General features: G+C 37.9%; 1 protein-coding gene across 1 annotated transcript in view; it reads right to left on the reverse strand.

The window, feature by feature from the left end:
* Nucleotides 1-20,075, reverse strand: part of GFPT1 (glutamine--fructose-6-phosphate transaminase 1) — a 72,086-nt gene that overhangs the window by 27,024 nt on the left and 24,987 nt on the right. Inside the window, exons 4-10 of the mRNA XM_066267298.1 lie at nucleotides 16,914-17,039; nucleotides 11,258-11,316; nucleotides 9,832-9,966; nucleotides 7,144-7,205; nucleotides 6,660-6,739; nucleotides 2,313-2,418; nucleotides 449-612 (exon numbers count right to left, since the gene is read on the reverse strand). Coding sequence (XP_066123395.1) covers nucleotides 449-612; nucleotides 2,313-2,418; nucleotides 6,660-6,739; nucleotides 7,144-7,205; nucleotides 9,832-9,966; nucleotides 11,258-11,316; nucleotides 16,914-17,039 — 732 coding nt within the window. The remainder of the gene's footprint in view (nucleotides 1-448; nucleotides 613-2,312; nucleotides 2,419-6,659; nucleotides 6,740-7,143; nucleotides 7,206-9,831; nucleotides 9,967-11,257; nucleotides 11,317-16,913; nucleotides 17,040-20,075) is intronic.

Here is a 20,075-nt window from a genome sequence, read left to right on the forward strand (position 1 = left end):
AGCAGCAAACATTACATAGGGCCTATTAAGTGTGTTAGGCACTATTCTAAGGGCTTACATAGATTAGCTCTTTTAATACTCAAAATAACAATGAGGTAGACCCTATTATTCCCATTCTATAAATGAGAAAACTGGAGCACAGAATAAGAGAGGAACAAAGAATAAAACACAAATTATGTTTATAAAGTATCATAAAAATATCAAGTACTATTTAAATAGTCTCTTATTAATGTTAGAAAGAAATAAAGCATTAATTAGTTTGAAGGAAAACTATTATAAAACTAGCAGATAATTTCTTCAAAGAATCATCTTTTCTCATGGGGTTATCCCTTCATTAATCATGTGGAAGATTTCGCTCAGCACTGTTAGCAGATTCTCATAATAGGGCAGGAAGTAGATGTACCCTTTCCATTAAGGATACCAAGCATAATATGACAAAAACTTTCACCCTTCATTATCTGCTGGAGTTCCATCTGGAGGGTTTGCACAGCTCTTCCAGGGTGATCGCCTGCAGTTCGTTTAATTCGATGGATAGAAAGACGGCCATCGACCACCGCTGCTACGTCATCATCTTCAAGAAAGATGACACGATTTGTGTGTTCTATGACAGCACTATAAAACATTCAAGAAGATATACAATCCATAATCAAAGATGATTATTACAAATAAAACTATCATTAGGACACCAAAACTAAATTTAAATACAAACTATCATCCTGCAATATCTCTGATACCTTTCTGGTTATCACTGCCATTCCCCTGAAAGAGGAGACAATGAATAAAAGAATCTCTTTGCAGCAATCTAAACTGAATTATATTAAATCTGAAAGAAAGCATGGTTGTTTCTTCCTCATTCTATCCATCACCCAGTACTCCAATTTTAACTCCTAAGTATTTTTCAAAGCTTCTATGTCCACCACCACAAACCTGTTCAAGCTATCATCAGATCTTTGCTGAACTACTATGGTAGCCACCTAACTTGTCCACCCACATTTCCTCTAATCTCCCTCTATCCATTCTCCATTTCTGCCAAACAGATATCAAAAGGCAATTCTAATCAGAATTCTCCCTTGCCAAGCAAACCACATGACTGCTTCTCTTTGGCTTTTAGGAAAACAACAAAATGCGTCACCATGACCCCTACCTCCCTCTCTAGCCTCATCGCCCACCAAACTTCCTCTCCCTATTATAGCCACACTCCCACCCACAGGCTGATCAATCTGAAAAGAAGGAATGGTCTTTCCTCCATGTCTTCACGTAATTAATTCCTATTGTCTCTTTAACTCTCATTTCAAGCATCCTTCCCTTAAACTAATTTACCCATTGGAGGGTAAGTCACCCTGTTATAAGCATTCTGTAGCTATTTTCACAGCTGGAATTCTACACTTGGGTGACTTCTGATTAAAATTTGTCTCCTCCATTAACAAAGTTCCTTAATGACAAGTAATATTTTTATTTTTACTCATCATTATCTTCTAAGTCCAGCACATGCTTTGCTAATATTCAATACAAACATATGAATAAATGAAAAAAAGACTGAGATGTTTCTGCAACTTCTAGTTTATTTAAGCCATAACTGTCAGCTCTGGAACAAACCTACTTAATGACAGCAATGACACATCTTAGCACTGACTACACACCTGCAAGAATCAGAACACACTAAGGCTTGTTTTCCCACTGAGATAATGCATAATGCATTTCCTGCAGTCCTAAACTGCATCATTTGTCATTTTTAGATCCCCTTACTTTCAGGCACAATGAATGACTCAAATACTTGTTACAATTTTGAATGATTCCATTTTATCCCCATTATAATCAGGATTTAACTTATAAATGCATCTAAATATCTAACTGCATTTTCTCTCAAAAATCTCTTAATTTGTAAAAGTGATTATGCTGCCAATTTTTTCTGAATTGAAAAGATAAGTGTCTACATTAGACTAAACGCACAATGGTTTAACAACTATAATATAGTTGGTGAAATACTAAACTGTTCTACTCTCCAATCTAAAATTTCTCCTCCAAAACTTGGATAAGGCTCCTAAAAGGAGAGGGGAAATAATACCAGAGCTCAGAGTATATACACTGAATGAAACAAGTCTCAAGGACTACTATCTATTCTTTGTAAACTGACCCATGTGCTTTGAATTGAGAGAAAAGCCATATCCACCTCTCCAAAAAGATTTTGACTTCCTTAGTTAACAAAGGTCTCCTATACAGCATAACCAGACTTACACAAAACGACTTTTTGGTTTCCTACAGCATAATAAGTTTTACTAAAAATTCTCTTTGAATCAACTAAGGAAGCTCACCTTGCATCAGAAGCAAAGTAATACTCCACCGCTTTTTCTTCAACAGGGAAAAGGCAAGTTGTACTATCCACACGAGAGAGGTTGCAGCTTCCTTTCTTATCTTTGCCTAGAGCAGAGTTATCAGAATTGGCAAACATGTAGAAAATGAGGGCAATATATAAATATACATATATCCTACAAAATCCACAAAAAACCATAGCAACACAAAATAATTCCAGCAACTTTTAAGTGCTATAAAAAGGGTAGATCACCTTATTTTCATGCAATAAGCCAACAAGAACAACGGACAAAAAGTATAGTGTGAAATAGCAACTATTAAAGGGAGCATGGTGAAAACAGTGCTACATTATAAATATTTTAAATATATGTTTTTTCCAGGTAATAGGCAAGTTAATTCATTAATATTGCTTTTTTAATAAAATGTATGTATAGCCTAAACTTAATGGGATTAATATATGTTTGTATGCCTAAACTGATCATACAATTACATTTAAGATATCAAAATTGTGCAATGAAAAATAAAATGAAAACTGGCAGAGTAATTATTTAATAACAAAATTTTACTAGATTTTAATAGTAAATCAGCATAACAAATCAAGATGTAGTCAAATTTTTTTAAAAATTTTTAAAAAGATGTAGTTTCCATTAATTGTAATTTAAAGCCAAAGCAAAGGTACTTTCAGCTCTCTAAGCATCATATATCCTATGTGGCACCTACTAATAAGGAATGAAAATATTATAAACCTAGAACCTCATCCTTCTTAAAACTGAAAGTTTAAGTTAATACAAAGTTTGATCCTTTTGCAGTGCTAATATCCTCTTAATCCTAGCACTTTAGAATTCTGGCATTCTAATTAATTCAAGTCACTGAAGATTTTTTTTTTCCTTTTGCTCATTCCCAACTAAAGTCAAAACTGGAAAGCATACTAAAAACAAAAAATCACAAAGCATATTGAAATTTGACAAATTAGCTAAATATATTTTTTTAAACTAAAGACTATATAAATGTCATAAAGACAAAAGTGCACCTTTATCCAAGATGAGACTATAGTAGACCTTCTAACCTATGGACAGAATGACCAGAGAATACCATAAATGTATAAGATCCACCAGCAAGTTCTGTCTGGTTTTGGAATAAAACAAAATACAAATTTTTCTTACTGTCAATAAACTTTATTAAATAATATAATTGCCATTATTATTAATGATTTCTTGCCAGCATGAGGGCAATTTGTATATCCCCTTTTTTTTTGTATATCCCATTTTTGAAAAATGTTTTATCTTTTGATGCAAAAAATTGAACTATCACTTGTGTTTGATATCTTCTTCATTTTTGAATTTTTTGCCCTTCAAAAAATTTTGTAAGGACAAAAACAAGTGATAGTCGGAGGGTGCTAAGTCCGGGGAATATGGTGGATGTGACAGACATGCTTCTGTAGCATTTTTTCCTTGTTGAAATTCGTAAAAATTACAGTGGCGTAAATGAACTTTATCAGTAGCCATGGGTACACTATGGCTTCACACATAAGACTAACGTGAATCAATTCTGTTTTAGTTCATTTGCTACATCAGTATGTATACATTAAGTAATAAAAATAGAGAGGCACACATGCACCAAATAAACATGCTTATGCGTCAAAACTTGTGATAGAAATAGACAGAACTTTCCGGTAGACCTTATACTTGTAAAAACTCATATTGTGTCAATAAATGCACATCCAAAACAACTTGGAAATAATTATCCTTAGAAACATAGCCCTGGCCAGTTGGCTCAGTGGTAGGGTGTCGGCCAGGGCTCACAGGAGAAACTCCCATCTGCTTCTCCACCCTTCCCCCTCTCCTTTCTCTCTCTCTCTCGCTCTCTCTCTTCCCCTCCTGCAGCCAAGGCTCCATTGGAGCAAAGTTGGCCTGGGCACTGAGGACGGCTCCATGGGCTCCACCTCAGGTGCTAGACTGGCTCCAGCCTCAACGGAGCAACACCCCTGAGGGGCAGAGCATTGTCCCCTGGTGGGCATGCCGGGTGGATCCAGGTCTGGTGCATGCAGGTGTCTGTCTGACTGCCTCCTCGCTTCTAACTTCGGAAAAATGAAAGAAAGAAAGAAAGAAAGAAAGAAACATATATGCAAAGTTCTCAACAATCCATAATTATTTGGTGTGGTTTAGGCATGAAAACAAAATAGCTCTTCCCATACAAATTACAAATTCAATGGCAGAAAAGATACACTTTAAAAAATAAATATTTGGTAATATCCTAGCAATGATAAAACTCAAGAAAGATAAAACAGATCATTGTTTGCCAGGAATAGGACAAAGGTTAACTACAAGTTGCAGCTGGAGCAAAGATGTTTGGGGATGGAATTTTTCTGCATTTTGATTGCAGTGGTGGTTACATAACTGTTCGGATTTGACAGAACACAGGAAGTTTTACATGAAAAAGAGTGAACTTTATTATATGTAAAAAAAAAAGTGAATTAAAAAACAGATAAAAGGATAGCCCAACATCTATATATTTTATATAAACACAACCAGTTTTGGTTATAAAATGCACTAATAAGATTGAATTTCGCTATATTCTTTCTCCAAGTACTGGTTATCTTGTTCTTCAAGTAATGAGGTATATTTAATTCTAATATTTACAAGAAGCTGAGATACCACTGCCAATTTAAATGGAAAGACCATTACTATGTGACATCTACATGACTCTTACAATCTATAAAATATCTTTCTATACTATCTCATCTGATTTAAGTGGAATACAAAGTTATTGTTTCACTTTCTTTGGTCACCTGGAGAAAAAGAGTATAAGCCTGAATTCCAGTTCAGGGTTCTCCCCTTAGCAGCCTTTTCAATGTTGAGCTGCACACTATCTATCTATTAGGAGCTAGAGAGATAAGGGTTACTAAAACACAAACCTTGATCTCAAAAAGATCTGTATTGTGATAAATTTCTCCTCCAACTTCTTAAGACTTTTAGCCAATGTTTTTCTATTGTTCCTAAAAGCAGCTTAAAACAATGTACAGGTATCACATAGGTAATATATACACAGCAGAATTTTATAAACAAAAATCTGGAACTCTGGACCTGAAATCTGTACTCTCACTGGTAGACTAGTTTTTCTTCTGGAAAGGGACGAAGGGGGATGAGAAAGATAAGAAATTCTAATATCTCAGAACTGAAGGTTATTTAAGAAAGTAACTTTGTGCTATAGATAAAATAGTAAAATCAATCACTATCTAAAGATTAATAGGTTTAAAGTACTCTGCTAAGTTTTTTCAAGAAACCAAGAATTATACACTAATGATATGGGTTCCAATTTCCTGAATTTACTATTAGAACTAAGTAAATGGAAAGAGCACATATTTTTTTTTGTTTAATTATATCAATAAAATAATCCAGAGTTTGTATAGCTAAAAGTCCTATAAAAAATTCAAATATAAATTAAAAGGGACCCATAAGTTCAAATTTAAACAAAGCCAATCTAGATATTGAATCTAAATCTAAAAGTAAAATGACATGCATAAAATAAAAAACATTAAAACTGACTTAGTCAGTTAAAAATCAGGCTGAATTCAAGGCTCCATTGGAGCAAAGGTGGCCCATATGCTGAGGGGACAGCTCCATGGACTCTGCCTCAGGTGCTAGAATGGCCCCAAAGGGGCTGAGCATAGCCCCCTGGTGGGCATGCCAGGTGGATCCTGGTCGGCGCACAGGGCGGGGGGAGAGGGGGATACAAAAAAACCCAGGCTAAATTATTCAAACTACCACTGAGTCTAATCTACAACAGCATGCTCTTTTCCTTATCTTAGCATCTTATTTATAAACATGTATCCTACATGATTTTAAAACAAAAAAAGAACAATTTTTTTCAATCTCCAAGACTTTAAAGAAACATTACTAAAAGCAGTTTTCTAAATGCCAAAAGCAGACAGACAAAATATTCTCTGCAACTTAGAAAAATGTAAAAATATGTTTCCTCATAAAATAAGCACATTTTTAGAGGCCCAGCACATTCATTCACTCCAAGAACAAAGAATTAGTAAAGAATGAACAAAAGAGGATAAGATTCCTCCCCACTCATGCAGAGCACATTTCCCACCTCTTTCTCCCTGTGATCCCCACTGTGTGAATTTTGATCCAATCTGAGTCCTAGCTAGGGATATACAACAGAAAAAAAATTCTACTTGTCAGAGAAATCACAGAACAAATCCTTTTCATGTCTAGACAGAACTATATACAAGTGAGCCCAACCAAAGAGGTATTTATTTCAATTTAAGGAAAATAGTTCTTTACATCTACTGCATTCAAATTATATATTTTCCCCGTGGCATGATGTAGGAATAGTTTTACCTGTTCTGTAAAGTATTGGAATATGATCAGTAGAGAGTTTATGTTCACTTCGTACACCAATCAGCAAAGGACTACCTCGTCTATTAGTACAAAAGTAAACAGAATTAAACCATTTTTATAAATAACACATTAATGATATAAAATTTAAATGTGGTAACAAAACACTCTCCAAATAAAATTTAAATTCTCCCTCCAAGTTCAACTCCAGATATAACAAAAGAAAAATAGAAACAGAATTTTAAAAAAATATTCAATAACAGAAGTAGGCAAACTATGACCCACAGACTAGGCCTATTTTTACTGGAACACAGCCATGCCCATTCTTTTACATATTTCTACAGTGGCTCTCACACTAAGCCACAAAACTGAGCAGTTGCTATAAAAGCCTTTACAGTGAAGGGTCATTTATAATGTAAGAAAATAAACTTACAATTAAAGTTTCAAAACACATATAATTATTAGGCATTATTAAATTTATGTATACCTCGTACCAACTGCTTGGCCAGGAAAATGAACACTCTTAAATACAAGTGCAAAGGCACCTTCCTATGGAGGGGGAGAAAAGGATTAGCAATACATATGATAATCAGTTACCATATGTGAAATGACTAAAACATACTGGCTTTAACAGAGAAATTTTTTGTTTACACAATTGCTCTTTTACACTAGTTTATAAACAAGTCTAAATTTTAAGTAGACACTTCCTTCTGAGCTTTGGTATATCCAAAACCAACTTCTTAACCAAACCTACTCTTGAAATAGGCTCAACATATATTAGTTCCAAAACAGACCATTTAAAAAGTCACCTTTGTACACATTACCAACAATTCTCAATAAATACATCGTATCACCCATACTATACATTAGTAAGGGGAAGATAGAATTAGGAAAGGTCCTAAGTTCAACATCCAAAACCCATTCTCTGGACCAGTAATTCACAGCACTGTTAACTTATAAACTTTTTGACTTTGATTTTGGCGATAAATATATACAATCACAATTATTAATGTGCATCCCATACCACACCCTCTACCCAACCTTCCCAGGGACAGGACCTAAAGAAATCAAGCATGAATAAAAGAGGAGCATGATACAGGATAAGGAAGGAAGCATCACAGAACAAAAACTGGGTTATATGAGTAGAAACAAGAATAGGTTGGGAAGGCAGGCACATTGCTCTGCCCTGAGTAAAGGGAAGGCACAGTCCACTATTTTCTCCATCTTCCTGTCTCCTCTACTGTAGACATCATAAGACTCGGTGGAGGTGGGAGGTGAGGGTTGGACCTTCATAGAGCAGTAAAGGCCTATTTTTTTAAAAAAAAATTTACTTTTATTCATTTTAAGAGAGGGGAGATAAGGAGAAAGGTAGAGGAGCAGGAAGCATCAACTCCCATATGTGCCTTGACCAGACAAGCCCAGGGTTTTGAACTGGCGACCTCGGCATTACAGGTTGACACTTTATCCACTGCGCCACCACAGGTCAGGCAGTAAAGGTCTTTTAAATGGGAAAGCTAGAGGTTATGAGTGGGAAAGGGGAGTGGAAACCACTATGCATTTAGACTTCTGTGGAAGTTTAATCTTTAATTAGGGCAATTGGGATGGGATCAAGAAGAGTACCACTTTTCTCTTGGGCTGGGAAATACTTTTCTATAAAAGCACAACGCCAAGGAAAAGTCCCCCTAAAAAAAAAAAAAAGGAGTTAACTATACTGGCTCAGAGACATGTAGAAATTATCCCAGAAAAAAAGTGAAGCTACCCTTGCGCTGTTACTGACTGGGAAGAACACTGGAGTAGGAAGCAAGAAGAGATGAGTCCCCCGACTGTGTATTTTATGCATGTTTGTGTGTGGTATGTATAAGTTTGTGTGTGTATGCATAGTTTTTGAATAATTTGTTTGATTTTAGATTACTTTTAATTCCCGTGACAAAAAGCTATAATGAAAAAAGTAGAATTTTAAGTGTGTGTGGGACAGGAGAGGTCATCAGTCAAACAACAATCTCTCAAAATTACTGAAGTTGCAAAGTTATATATATGGAAGTAAAATACTAAATATTTTAAATTAATATAGTTCCTGCTTCTCAAACTTAATTTTAAGGATTTAGAGCGGCAATAATAATAAGTTATTATTATTTTGCAAGAGAGGCGGAGAGACGGAGAGAGGGACTGATAGGGAGAGGCAGACAGAAAGGGAGAGAGATGAGAAGCATCAATTCTTCATTATGGCACCTTAGTTGTTCACTGATTGCTTTCTCATATGTGCTTTGACCAGGGGGCTACAGCAGAGCAAGTGACCCCTTGCTCAAGCCAGCAAGCAACCTTTGGGCTTCAAGCCAATGACCTTTGGGCTCAAGCCAGCAACCACGGGGTCATGTTGATGATCCCACACTCGAGCTAGTGATGCCGTGCTCAAACCAGATGAGCCTACACTCAAGCTAGCAACCTTGGGGTTTCAAACCTGGGTCCTCAGCGTCCCAGGCCTATGCTCTATCCACTGAGCCACCATCTGGTCAGGCATCAATAATTATCTTAAAAGTGTGATTTAGGCCCTGGCTAGTTGCTCAGAGGATAGAGTGTTGGCCAAGCGTGTGGATGTCCCAGGTTCAATCCCCAGTCAAGGCACACATGAGAAGTGACCATCTGCTTCTCTCCCCCTTTCCCTCTCCCCTTTCTCCCTCTATTCCCATCCCACAGCCAGTGGCTTAACTAGTTTGAGAGTTGGCCCCAGGTACTGAGGACAGCTAAGCTGACTGAGCACTGGCCCCAGATGGCGGGTTGCCAGGGGGATCCTGGTAGGAACACATGCAGGAGTCTGTCTCACTATCTCCTCTCACGTAAAAGAAAAAAAAAAAGTGTGGTTTAAAGACTGATGGTTGCCAGACAGGAGGGAGGCTGGAGGACTGGGTGAAAGAGGAAGAGGTATTAAGAAGTACAAATTGGTAGTGACAAAAGAGTCCCGGATATAAACTACAGCAAAGGAAATCAGTAATAATGTAATCAGTAATAATGTAATAACTATGTATGGTGCCAGGCGGGTACTGGAAACATTGGGGGAACATTCTATAAAGTGTATGACTATCTAGTCACTATGTTATACACTTGAAACTAATTTAAAATAATATTGAGTGTAAACTGTAATTGACAAATAAATTTTTTTAGAAGTGTGGTTTAATACCAATTGTTGGATAACTCTCTCCACCAATGTAGTAAAACTGGTATCTTGACTTTCCCGATTGTCATACATGTACTTAACAAGCTTGGCAATTGTTTCTGTGTCTGTTTCAGATTCAAAATCATAGCCTTTGCTTTCCTGTAATTAGAAAGAAAAAAAATTGACCCATTTAAGGAAGTATTCATCCTATCCAAATCTTTTCTACAGATTATTTTCCTCAAAAATCTCACTAAGCAATCTCTAATCTCTTTTTGACAATCAGACCCCATTACTCAGTGTTCGAACTGAAGGTCACCATCTAATTATAGTGAACCCAAAATAGTGAGGTATTCTGTGTACATAATCTTATAATTAAATAAAACTATATATTCCACATATGAATAAAATAAATTTTAAATTAAAATATAATAAAATATGTAATACAAAACACTAACTCCATAATAAATGATTCTTTGCTTAACAATATTTTACTATCCCATATTACAGCCATTAGATATAAGTGGCTATTTAAATTTAAATTGATTAAAGTGAAATAATTTCAAACTTGGTTCCTCAGTCATACTAGCTCAATAGCCACATGTGGACAGTGGCTACTATATCGGACAATAGAGAGAGGTTTCTATCACTACAGAAAGTCCAACTGGATAGATCTGAGAAGGCACTAGGAAAGTCATCACCATGATCATTACTATGTAGTACATAGCTATGTATGGCATATAGAACCTTCATTTAATCCATCCTGAGTTGTCTTATATAATCTAGAATCTTAAAAATGACAAGTTATCTAAAAATGCAAGATATAGCCCTAAAATTTCAACTTTATTTGAGCTTCTGGGTCATTCATAATAAAGCCAAATAATTGTTTCCTTCTCAAGAAACTAAAATGTTCCACTGTCAATGAAGTCCAATAAACCACCATATCCTTGTAACTATCTTAGGAATTACTTGATCACACCTAGACAGTACTGATTGCACATCTCAATATACAACCTCATTGCTCTCATTAGAAGTAGAGTCAGGCCCTGGCTGGTTGGCTCAGTGGTAGAGCATCGGCCTGGCTTGCAGAAGTCCCGGGTTTGATTCCTGGCCAGGGCACACAGGAGAGGCGCCCATCTGCTTCTCCACCCCTCCCCCTCTCCTTCCTCTCTGTCTCTCTCTTCCCCTCCTGCAGCTGAGGCTCCTTGGCCTCTGCCCCAGGCACTAGAGTGTCTCTGGTCGCAACAGAGCGACGCCCCAGATGGGCAGAAAATCGCCCCCTGGTGGGCAGAGCTTCGCCCCCTGGTGGGCGTGCTGTGCTGGGTGGATCCCGGTTGGGCGTATGCGGGAGTCTGCCTGACTGTCTCTCCCCATTTCCAGCTTCAGAAAAATACAAAAAAAAAAAAAAGAAGTAGAGTCAAAGACTGGTGTCTTTTTAGATCACTTTACTTACCAAAAACTTTTTCAAGTCTTTGTAGTTGGTGATGATTCCATTGTGAATAACAATAAATTCTAAAAGAGATAACGAGATTAATGACCAAAAATATAGATCTAGTAAACATAAATAGCCATTAATGTTAACAGATTTTTCTCAAGTCAAAAAATGTGTTACAGGTCCTGGCCAGCTGGCTCAGTGGAAGAGCATCAGACTGGCATGTGGAAGTCCCAGGTTCAATTCCCGGTCAGGGCACAAGAAGAAGCACCCATCTGCTTCCTTCTCCCCTCTCCTTTCTCTCTATCTCTCTCTTCCCCTCCCACAGCCACGGCTCCATTGGAGCAAAGTTGGCCCAGGCGCTGAGGACGGCTCCATGGCCTCCACCAGGTGCTAGAATGGCTCCCACAGAAATGGAGCAATGCCCCAGATGGGCAGAACATCGCCCCCTAGTAGGCATGCCGGGTGGATCCCCGTCAGGCACATGCAGGAGTCTGACTGCCTCCCCGCTTCTAACTTCGGAAAAAATAAAAAAAATAAAAAAGTGTGTTACATGCTGTACACTTCAAGGTATAATCAAGTATCTACCTTTTGTTACCAGATTATCCTTATGGATCAGCAGCACAGTTTATGTGGCTTGATGGAAGCACACTGCACCAGGGAGGTGGTTATAGTACCGGGGAAATACAATAAACTGGGGCTCAGAGTCATCAATTTCAGTTGTGGCTACACTGCTAACCCAACACATGCCTTTGTTCCCATTTGCAAATCAAGAGGGTTAAATTAAGTAGTTATTACTCTCACTTCTTTGTTCATTCATTCTTTGCATAAAACATTTCTAAGTTTTAAAGAGAAGCCTTTCAAATTAATACAATTACCTGATTTATACTAAATGAGTTTAAAAACTAAAGTTAAATTAGTTAATAAGAAAAACCAAACATAATTCAGTTTCTTTTATTTTATTTACTTTTTATTTTTATTTTTTTATTTTTTTTTCATTTTTCCAAAGCTGGAAACGGGGAGGCAGTCAGACAGACTCCCGCATGTGCCCGACCGGGATCCACCCAGCATGCCCACCAGGGGGTGATGTTCTGCCCATCTGGGGCATCGCTCTGTTGCATCCAGAGCCATTCTAGAGCCTGAGGCAGAGGCCACAGAGCGATCCTCAGCGCCTGGGCCATCTTTGCTCCAATGGAGCCTCGGCTGCAGGAGGGGAAGAGAGAGACAGAGAGGAAGGAGAGGGGGAGGGGTGAGAAGCAGATGGGCGCTTCTCCTGTGTGCCCTGGCCGGGAATCGAACCCGGGACTCCTGCACGCCAGGCCGACGCTCTACTGCTGAGTCAACCGGCCAGGGCCTTTTACTTTTTATTTTTTATTTCTTTTGTGGCAGAGACAGAGAGAGTCAGAGAGAGGGGCAGACAGGAAGGGAGAGAGATGAGAAACATCAATTCTTCGTTGGGGCTCTTTAGTTGTTCATTGATTGATTTCTCATATGTGCCTTGACCAGGCTACAGCAGACCGAGTGACTCCTTGCTTAAGCCAGCAACCTTGGGCTCAAGCTGGTGAGCCTTGCTCACACCAGATGAGCCCACGCTCAAGCTGGTAACCTCGGGGTCTCGAACCTGGGTCCTCCGCATCCCAGTCCGACGCTCTATCCACTGTGCCACCGCCTGGTCAGGCCATAATTCAGTTCTATAATTAAATTTATTTATCTGAGGTACAGACAATCTTGAGAATGATAAATAAATGTTAAAATAGATTTCCAATATCAAATACATATGATAGTGAAATAATTTTCAATTTTTTTAGTGAATAACTTTGAAAAACAAAGAATGGATAATCAAGAGTTGACAATATTATTTGTAGCTATAGACAATGTACATAAAGACTACTAATATGAATTTATTATTTAAAGTTCATGTAACTCAGGAGAGACATTATCACTAAATTCAACTTTGTATTAAATTATAGAAATGTTTTTAAAATACTTAATAATCTGACATTTTTATTTGACATTAAATGAACTTGGACTGAATACATTACAAACCAAATAATAAAATAAGCATTTTCACTAGATTTTAAAATAAAAGATTACATTACAAAACACCACTACAAAAAAAAATGTTAAAAAATTTTTAATGCTAGAACAAAGAGAATTACAAACAGCTGATGGCTGATATGAAGCCTTAATTAAAACCAAATTCTCAATATATAATCCAGATATGTTTTTATGAATCTTTTATAAAGGCCTTGTCAGAATTAAACATTTGAGAGGTTGTTAGTTTTCTAATCCAATGCAATAATAATTATGTGAAGCACAGAAACCTAAAAAGATGGCTTCTAAATTAAATTATAAAATATCTCAAAAGGGATATATATACACATGCCTATACTTTTGTATGTATTTGCTTATATTTAAAAACAAACTAATAGACTCAAAATAATTGTTAAATGGTTAACTTGAGGGAAAAATCGAATAAGAAAAATAAGATAAAAACAAACTAGTTATTTTAACATGCTTTTTTTATACATGTGAACTCAGAACAGTGCAAATATTTTTGTTTTAAATAAAATTGATTTTTTAAAAAAATCAATCCTGAAAACTCAAAATAAAATAAAAAGTATTAACAGAATGCTGTATTATCCATTCTTTGTTTTTCAAAGTTATTCACTAAAAAAATTGAAAATTATTTCACTGGTAGCACAACCACATAGAGAAGAATTATTCCAAGTGATTCTATAAAATCAGTATTATACATCCCTAAAGAGATAACCTAAGGACAAAAAAAAATAACCTGATGGTGGTGGCACAGTGGATTGATTGTCGGCCCGGGACACGGAGGTCCCCTATCGAAACCCCCAGGTCATCAGCTAGAGCATAGGCTCATGGGCTCATAGTCTCCTGGGCTCGAGCACAGGCGTGCCAAGCTTGGGCACAAGGTCGACGACTTTAGTGTAGGATCATCGAAATGATTCCAAGGTCTCTGGCTTCAGCAAGGGGTCACTGGTTCAGCTTGATTATCCCCCACCCCGTCAAGGCACGTATGAGAAGAATCAATAAACAACTAAAGTGAAGCAACTACGAGTTGATGCTTCTCATCTCTTTACACACCCCCCTCTCCCTTTCTCTTTCTCTAAAAAAAAAAATTTAACAAACAACAGTACCATTCTTATGATAGTGTTAGTATTTTGATTCTGTTTTATGTATATCATATAACACATAACTAAGAATGTTACTGGTATTAAGAACCATGTGTTAGGTGTGATTGAAATAAAATGCATAGATTAATAAGGTCAAGTAAATACCCTAAGCCCTGAATCTGAATTAGAAGTGTTAGTATAAAATTATGTTGTGTTTTATCTTTAAACTTATACATGTGCAGGTGCACACACAGGGGTACATATATCTGGTAGCTCTGTCCACTGAAAAGGCCTCAGTGTGATGAGCACTTCTAGGACCTGGCTTATTTTCTTTTAAGTATCATATCCACTAAAATAAACTGGGGCTCCTGTAGAAACGGGTTGATTCCAGGTATGGGGCAGGAGTAAAGGAACATGGACCATCTTGGCCTACCAAAAAATAACGAAGACGATTCAGCCTACTGGGATCAGGTCAAAGGATTCAGGATCCAACCAGCATAAGCTCCCAGTGGCCAAAGATTTTTGTGTCTCAAGATAGACAATTACTGCCTGACCTGTGGTGGCGCAGTAAATAAAGCATTAACCTGGAACGCTGAGGTCGCTGGTTCAAAACCCCTGGCTTGCCTGGTCAAAGCACATATGGGAGTTGATGCTTCCTGTTCCTCCCTGCCCCTTCTCTCTTTTCCTATCTCTCTCCCCTCTCTAAAATGAATACATTTAAAAAATTTTTAAAAAGACAATTACTTCTGTTTTTTAAAATAAGTAAAATATTTTAAATCCATGAGTTTATCATTTTAAAAGGAGCTCATTGTTCATTTTAGAACATGTGAGCCACTTCATTTTTGAAGACTTGTAAATAAAGGGGGGGAAAAATCAAACATTAATCCTGTCTTTCCTACACACTCTGTACCTTAAAATAATCAAGCAGTTGATATGGAGTAGTTTCTCTTTACAGAAGTATTTTGAGATAATAAAGGAAGAAGAAATGATGGTATTAGGCCAATTTAAATGACCAATTTAAAATTATCATTTAAATTTAATTCAAATCACCAATTTAAATTTATTTAAATCACCAATTTAAAACTCCTAAAGAAAATTAATCTTGGCAGTGATCATCAGTGACTGCTAACAACGCAAAGAAAAACATACAACATTATGACAAGAAAAAAATTGAGATGTTCTAAATTAAATTACGGCATGCCAGAGGGTAGGAAGAAGAGGCAGGGAGAATTAATCAGTTAATAGAGACTGGGGCAGAAATCAACAAAAGCCTGCTCACATTCCTTAATGCATGTTGAAACTTCTAGACCACTATTTCGGCTCTTATCTAGAGAGAACAGTGAACCACCAGACACCACCGCATCCTACTTACGCATGAACTTTCAGGCTGTTGCCTACAACCAATCCAAAAGCAACAAATACTTCTTTCTTACTATACACCTATCCCAGAACTAGCCCCACTTCATCTATTCCCATACCCGTTATCTATAGTCAGTGTAAATTCTTTCAAGACAATATATAGCTTTCTTCTCCAAACTCATTGTATAAAAGAGTCCCATCAATCCCAGGACATCAGACATGTTTGTCTTCCCAACGAGCCGTGCTGCTGGTGGTTTAAACTGCATGTCCCAGAACCTGGTCCTTCTTCTGGCTAGCATATGGTTCATTAAACCCTTTCTTTCAGGAAAATCTTTCAACGTCAAAGCTAGTTGTAAACAAACACTATACCAATTTATAATAAATAGAATGGTTAGAGAAACACATTAAATGACCCATGGGATGCATGGAATTAACATGATCTTCTGGACTGTAGAAAACTCTGTAGGACAAACAACAGAGTAAACTGCAAGGAAAAAGGAAAGAAAGAGAGGAATCTCTTAAGAGACATCAATCTAAGACTTTACCTTTTAATGATACACACTTAAATATTTCCAAATTAAATGCTATGATATCTAGCTATCTATGATATATCTATCTCTATGAAATCTATTTGCTTCCAAAATCATCTGGTTCAGAGGTACAGATAAACATACCGTATTTCCCATGTATAAGATGCTCTCATGTGTAAGATGCACCTTAATTTGGGGGTCCAAAATTTTTTTTTAAAATGTATTACATAAAGTTATTGAACTCAAGTTTTATTCATCATAAAATTCATAAAACTCATCACTGTCAAAACTCTCATCCATTAGCTTGTTCTCATCTGTCTGATGATGAATCACTGTTTTCATATAATGCCTCGTCCTCAGATCCATCTATGGCATTTGAAATGCCACAACCACAGTATAAGACACACCCAGTTTTTAGACCCCAAATTTTTTGAAAAAGGGTGTATCATATACATGGGGAAATATGGTAACTGGTCATGTATTAATAAATGTTGAGGCTGGATGATTGATACATCCGTTTCTGTATACTCTCTAGATATGAATATGTTTTAAATTTTCCAGATTAAAATAATGAAAACATAAGAGCTTCCATTCTTTTCCTATACTGGCCTTCTATAATCACTCCAAAGATATAGAATACATCCATACCATTATTTTTATCAGAGCGCTGGGGATGGCTATTGACAGGATTGGGTTCTCCATGTGTTGCCCAACGGGTATGAGCTATTCCAAGGTGCACATCAAATTCTGTATCCAAATCCATATCTTGTTGTTCTAAAGATAAAATGAAAAATTCCAATGTTAAATCATGCTGTAGAGATAATGCTATACCTAATATAATTATTATAGCACTGCTCACCTGGAATATACAATTATTGAAACTGAAGTTCAAGTATATTCAAAATAGTAATCAGAATATTTAAAGGCGTTATGAAGCTGAAATATTTATAGTAAATGGTTCCAAATGTATTCAAGGAGATAAAGCAAATGTGACAATGTTAACAATTAGTAAAGCTAAATGAAATATATGGGTGCTTAATATACTATTCTTTCAACTTTTCTGGAGGCTTGAAAATGTTCACACTCAAAAAGAGTTAAGAATGGCCCTGGCCGGTTGGCTCAGTGGTAGAGCGTCGGCCTGGTGTGCGGGGGACCCGGGTTCAATTCCCGGCCAGGGCACATAGGAGAAGCGCCCATTTGCTTCTCCACACCCCCCCTCCTTCCTCTCTGTCTCTCTCTTCCCCTCCTGCAGCCAAGGCTCCATTGGAGCAAAGATGGCCCGGGCGCTGGGGATGGCTCCTTGGCCTCTGCCCCAGGCGCTAGAGTGGCTCTGGTCGCAGCAGAGCGACGCCCCAGTGGGGCAGAGCATCGCCAGAGCATCGCCCCTGGTGGGCGTGCCGGGTGGATCCCGGTCGGGTGCATGCGGGAGTCTGTCTGACTGTCTCTTCCTGTTTCCAGCTTCAGAAAAATACAAAAAAAAAAAAAAAGAGTTAAGAACAGAGTTAATGTGATTTTTTTTTATTATTATTCAGTGAGAGGAGAGGAAGCAGAGAAACAAAGTCCCGCATGCACCGTGACCAGGATCCACCCGGTAAGCCCACTCGGGCATTGCCCCGTTGCTCAGCAACCAAACTCTTCTTAGCACCTGAGGAGGAGGCCATGGAGCCATCCTAAGTGCCTGGGGCTAACTTGCTCCAATTGAGCCATGGCTGCAGAAGAGGAAGAGAGGGAGGGAGGGGCTGAGGGAGGGAGGGAGAGAGAGGGTGAGAGAGAAATAGAGAGGGGGGGAGAGAGAGAGAGAGAGAGAGAGAGGGAGAGAAGTGAGAGGGGGAAGGGTGGAGAAGCAGATGGTCTCTTCTAATATGTGCCCTGACCAGGAATCGAACCCAGGACATCCATACACTGGGCCAACACTCTACCACTGAGCCAATGGGCCAGGGCTGAGTTAATGTGATTTTGAAAATTTATATTTAAACCTTGCTTTGAAAAAATCAGTATTGCCTGACCCGTGGTGGCATACTGGATAGAGTGCCGACATGGGATGCTGAGGTCCCAGGTTCAAAACCCTGAGGTTGCCAGCTTGACCACAGGCTCATTCAGTTTGAGCGCAGGCTCACCAGCTTGAGTATGGGCTCATCGACATGAGCTTGATCCCAACGTTGCTGGCTTAAGCAAGGGGTCACTGGCTTGGCTGGAGCCCCCAATCAAGCCATGTATGAGAAGCAATCAATGAACAACTAAAGTGCCACCAACTACAAGTTGATGCTTCTCATCTCTCTCTCTTCCTGTCTCTCTCTCAATAAAAGAAAAAAGAAGAAAAATCAGTATTGTTTTAATTAGACATGTAAAAAAAATAAATTCATTTTCTCTGTGTCACACAAACTCACTACTATAACTTCTTTGGTCCTCAGTAAATGTAGACATAATTCACAATATAAACTGCAATTATGGAGAGCTTCCAAAATCAAAGAATAGGTCCTTGTGAACAAAATATGGGGTTATAGACTGATGCTCCTTGACCTTGAAAGCAGCTATTCTGATTCCTTTTGCCTATGAGCTATGTCTTGTTTCTCCTAAGGGTGTCGGGGATGGTCAGTTCTAGTTATTTACTTGTAGGGAGCCGATCAACAACTGCTGGCTGACAAGGTCACAGCAGAAGAAGACCCACAACTGCTGGCTGACAAGGTCACAGCAGAAGAAGACCCACAACTGCTGGCTGACAAGGTCACAGCAGAAGAAGATCAAAAACTGCTGATTGACAAAGTCACAGCAGAGAAGACCAATGGCTGCGGGGTGACAAAGTCACCGCAAAGGAAAGGCACGATACTTCCCCCTTTGACTTTTTGAATTAATCTGGCCTTATATCCCCCCTTTTCTGGGTGTGTGCTATTAATTATGGCACAGGGATAATAGTACCATGCTTTCCCTGTAGATTCGTAGTGATTTCTTTGGAAATGAGACAGAGGGTGTGAGTTCCACAGAAAAGCCTGTAAGCCCCTTGAACTGGGCTCATAGACATAAGAGGCTGGCTATGATATCCCTCATAAAGGGTTAAGTCTGTAGGAGAATTCCTTCTTAATCATGTTAAAAAGAATAGATTGTGACTTGTGAATGGGTAGGACACAGTGGCTGTGCACAGAGCACCTTTCGGCCTCACTTAATTCAACATTTTTCCTCCCTAGCCTTTTCATGTGATAGAGTAGAGAAACATTCCTTTCTTCTTGCTTATTTGATCTGCAGATAGTGGTACACTCTGAGAAGAATAGAGTTAGAACTTAACTAGTGTTTAAATATAATAAATAAGTAATATTTGACTAGACAATAGTATCTTAGGTAAGGTATAGTAGAATGGCCCATTGTGTGGCCTAGGATGAGAGCGCAGTCGGCAAGAAAAGAATGTTTTACTAAGAGAATTGTCTTTTGACTAAAGGCAATTGCTAGGCTTTCTCAATGAGATGTTCTCATGAGATTTATATGTTTTCCAAGATTCTTCGATAATGAGAAAAATGTAGGGGAATCCATAGAAGTAATAACAGTTAATGTCTTATGTTGCTACTAGGCTATCTTGCAAGTACACTCTGTATATCTTTGGGTGAAAGCTATTCTTAATGTTATGTCAATTTCTTTATAGGCAAGCCTTTTAGAATCTTGTGAGAAAAAGTAGGACACTGCATAAACTCAAAGCCATTTACCAAAGCAAGCGGTGGTCCATTGTTAGTCCTTAATGATTTCGTCTGCTAATCTCTCTCTGCCCCTTAACTCACAACAGCAGTAAAGTTAGTTAACTATTAGTACTAATACTTTAAAAGC

Source organism: Saccopteryx bilineata, chromosome 3 (assembly GCF_036850765.1).
Source record: "Saccopteryx bilineata isolate mSacBil1 chromosome 3, mSacBil1_pri_phased_curated, whole genome shotgun sequence".
In the NCBI taxonomy this organism is placed as follows: Eukaryota; Metazoa; Chordata; class Mammalia; order Chiroptera; family Emballonuridae; genus Saccopteryx; species Saccopteryx bilineata.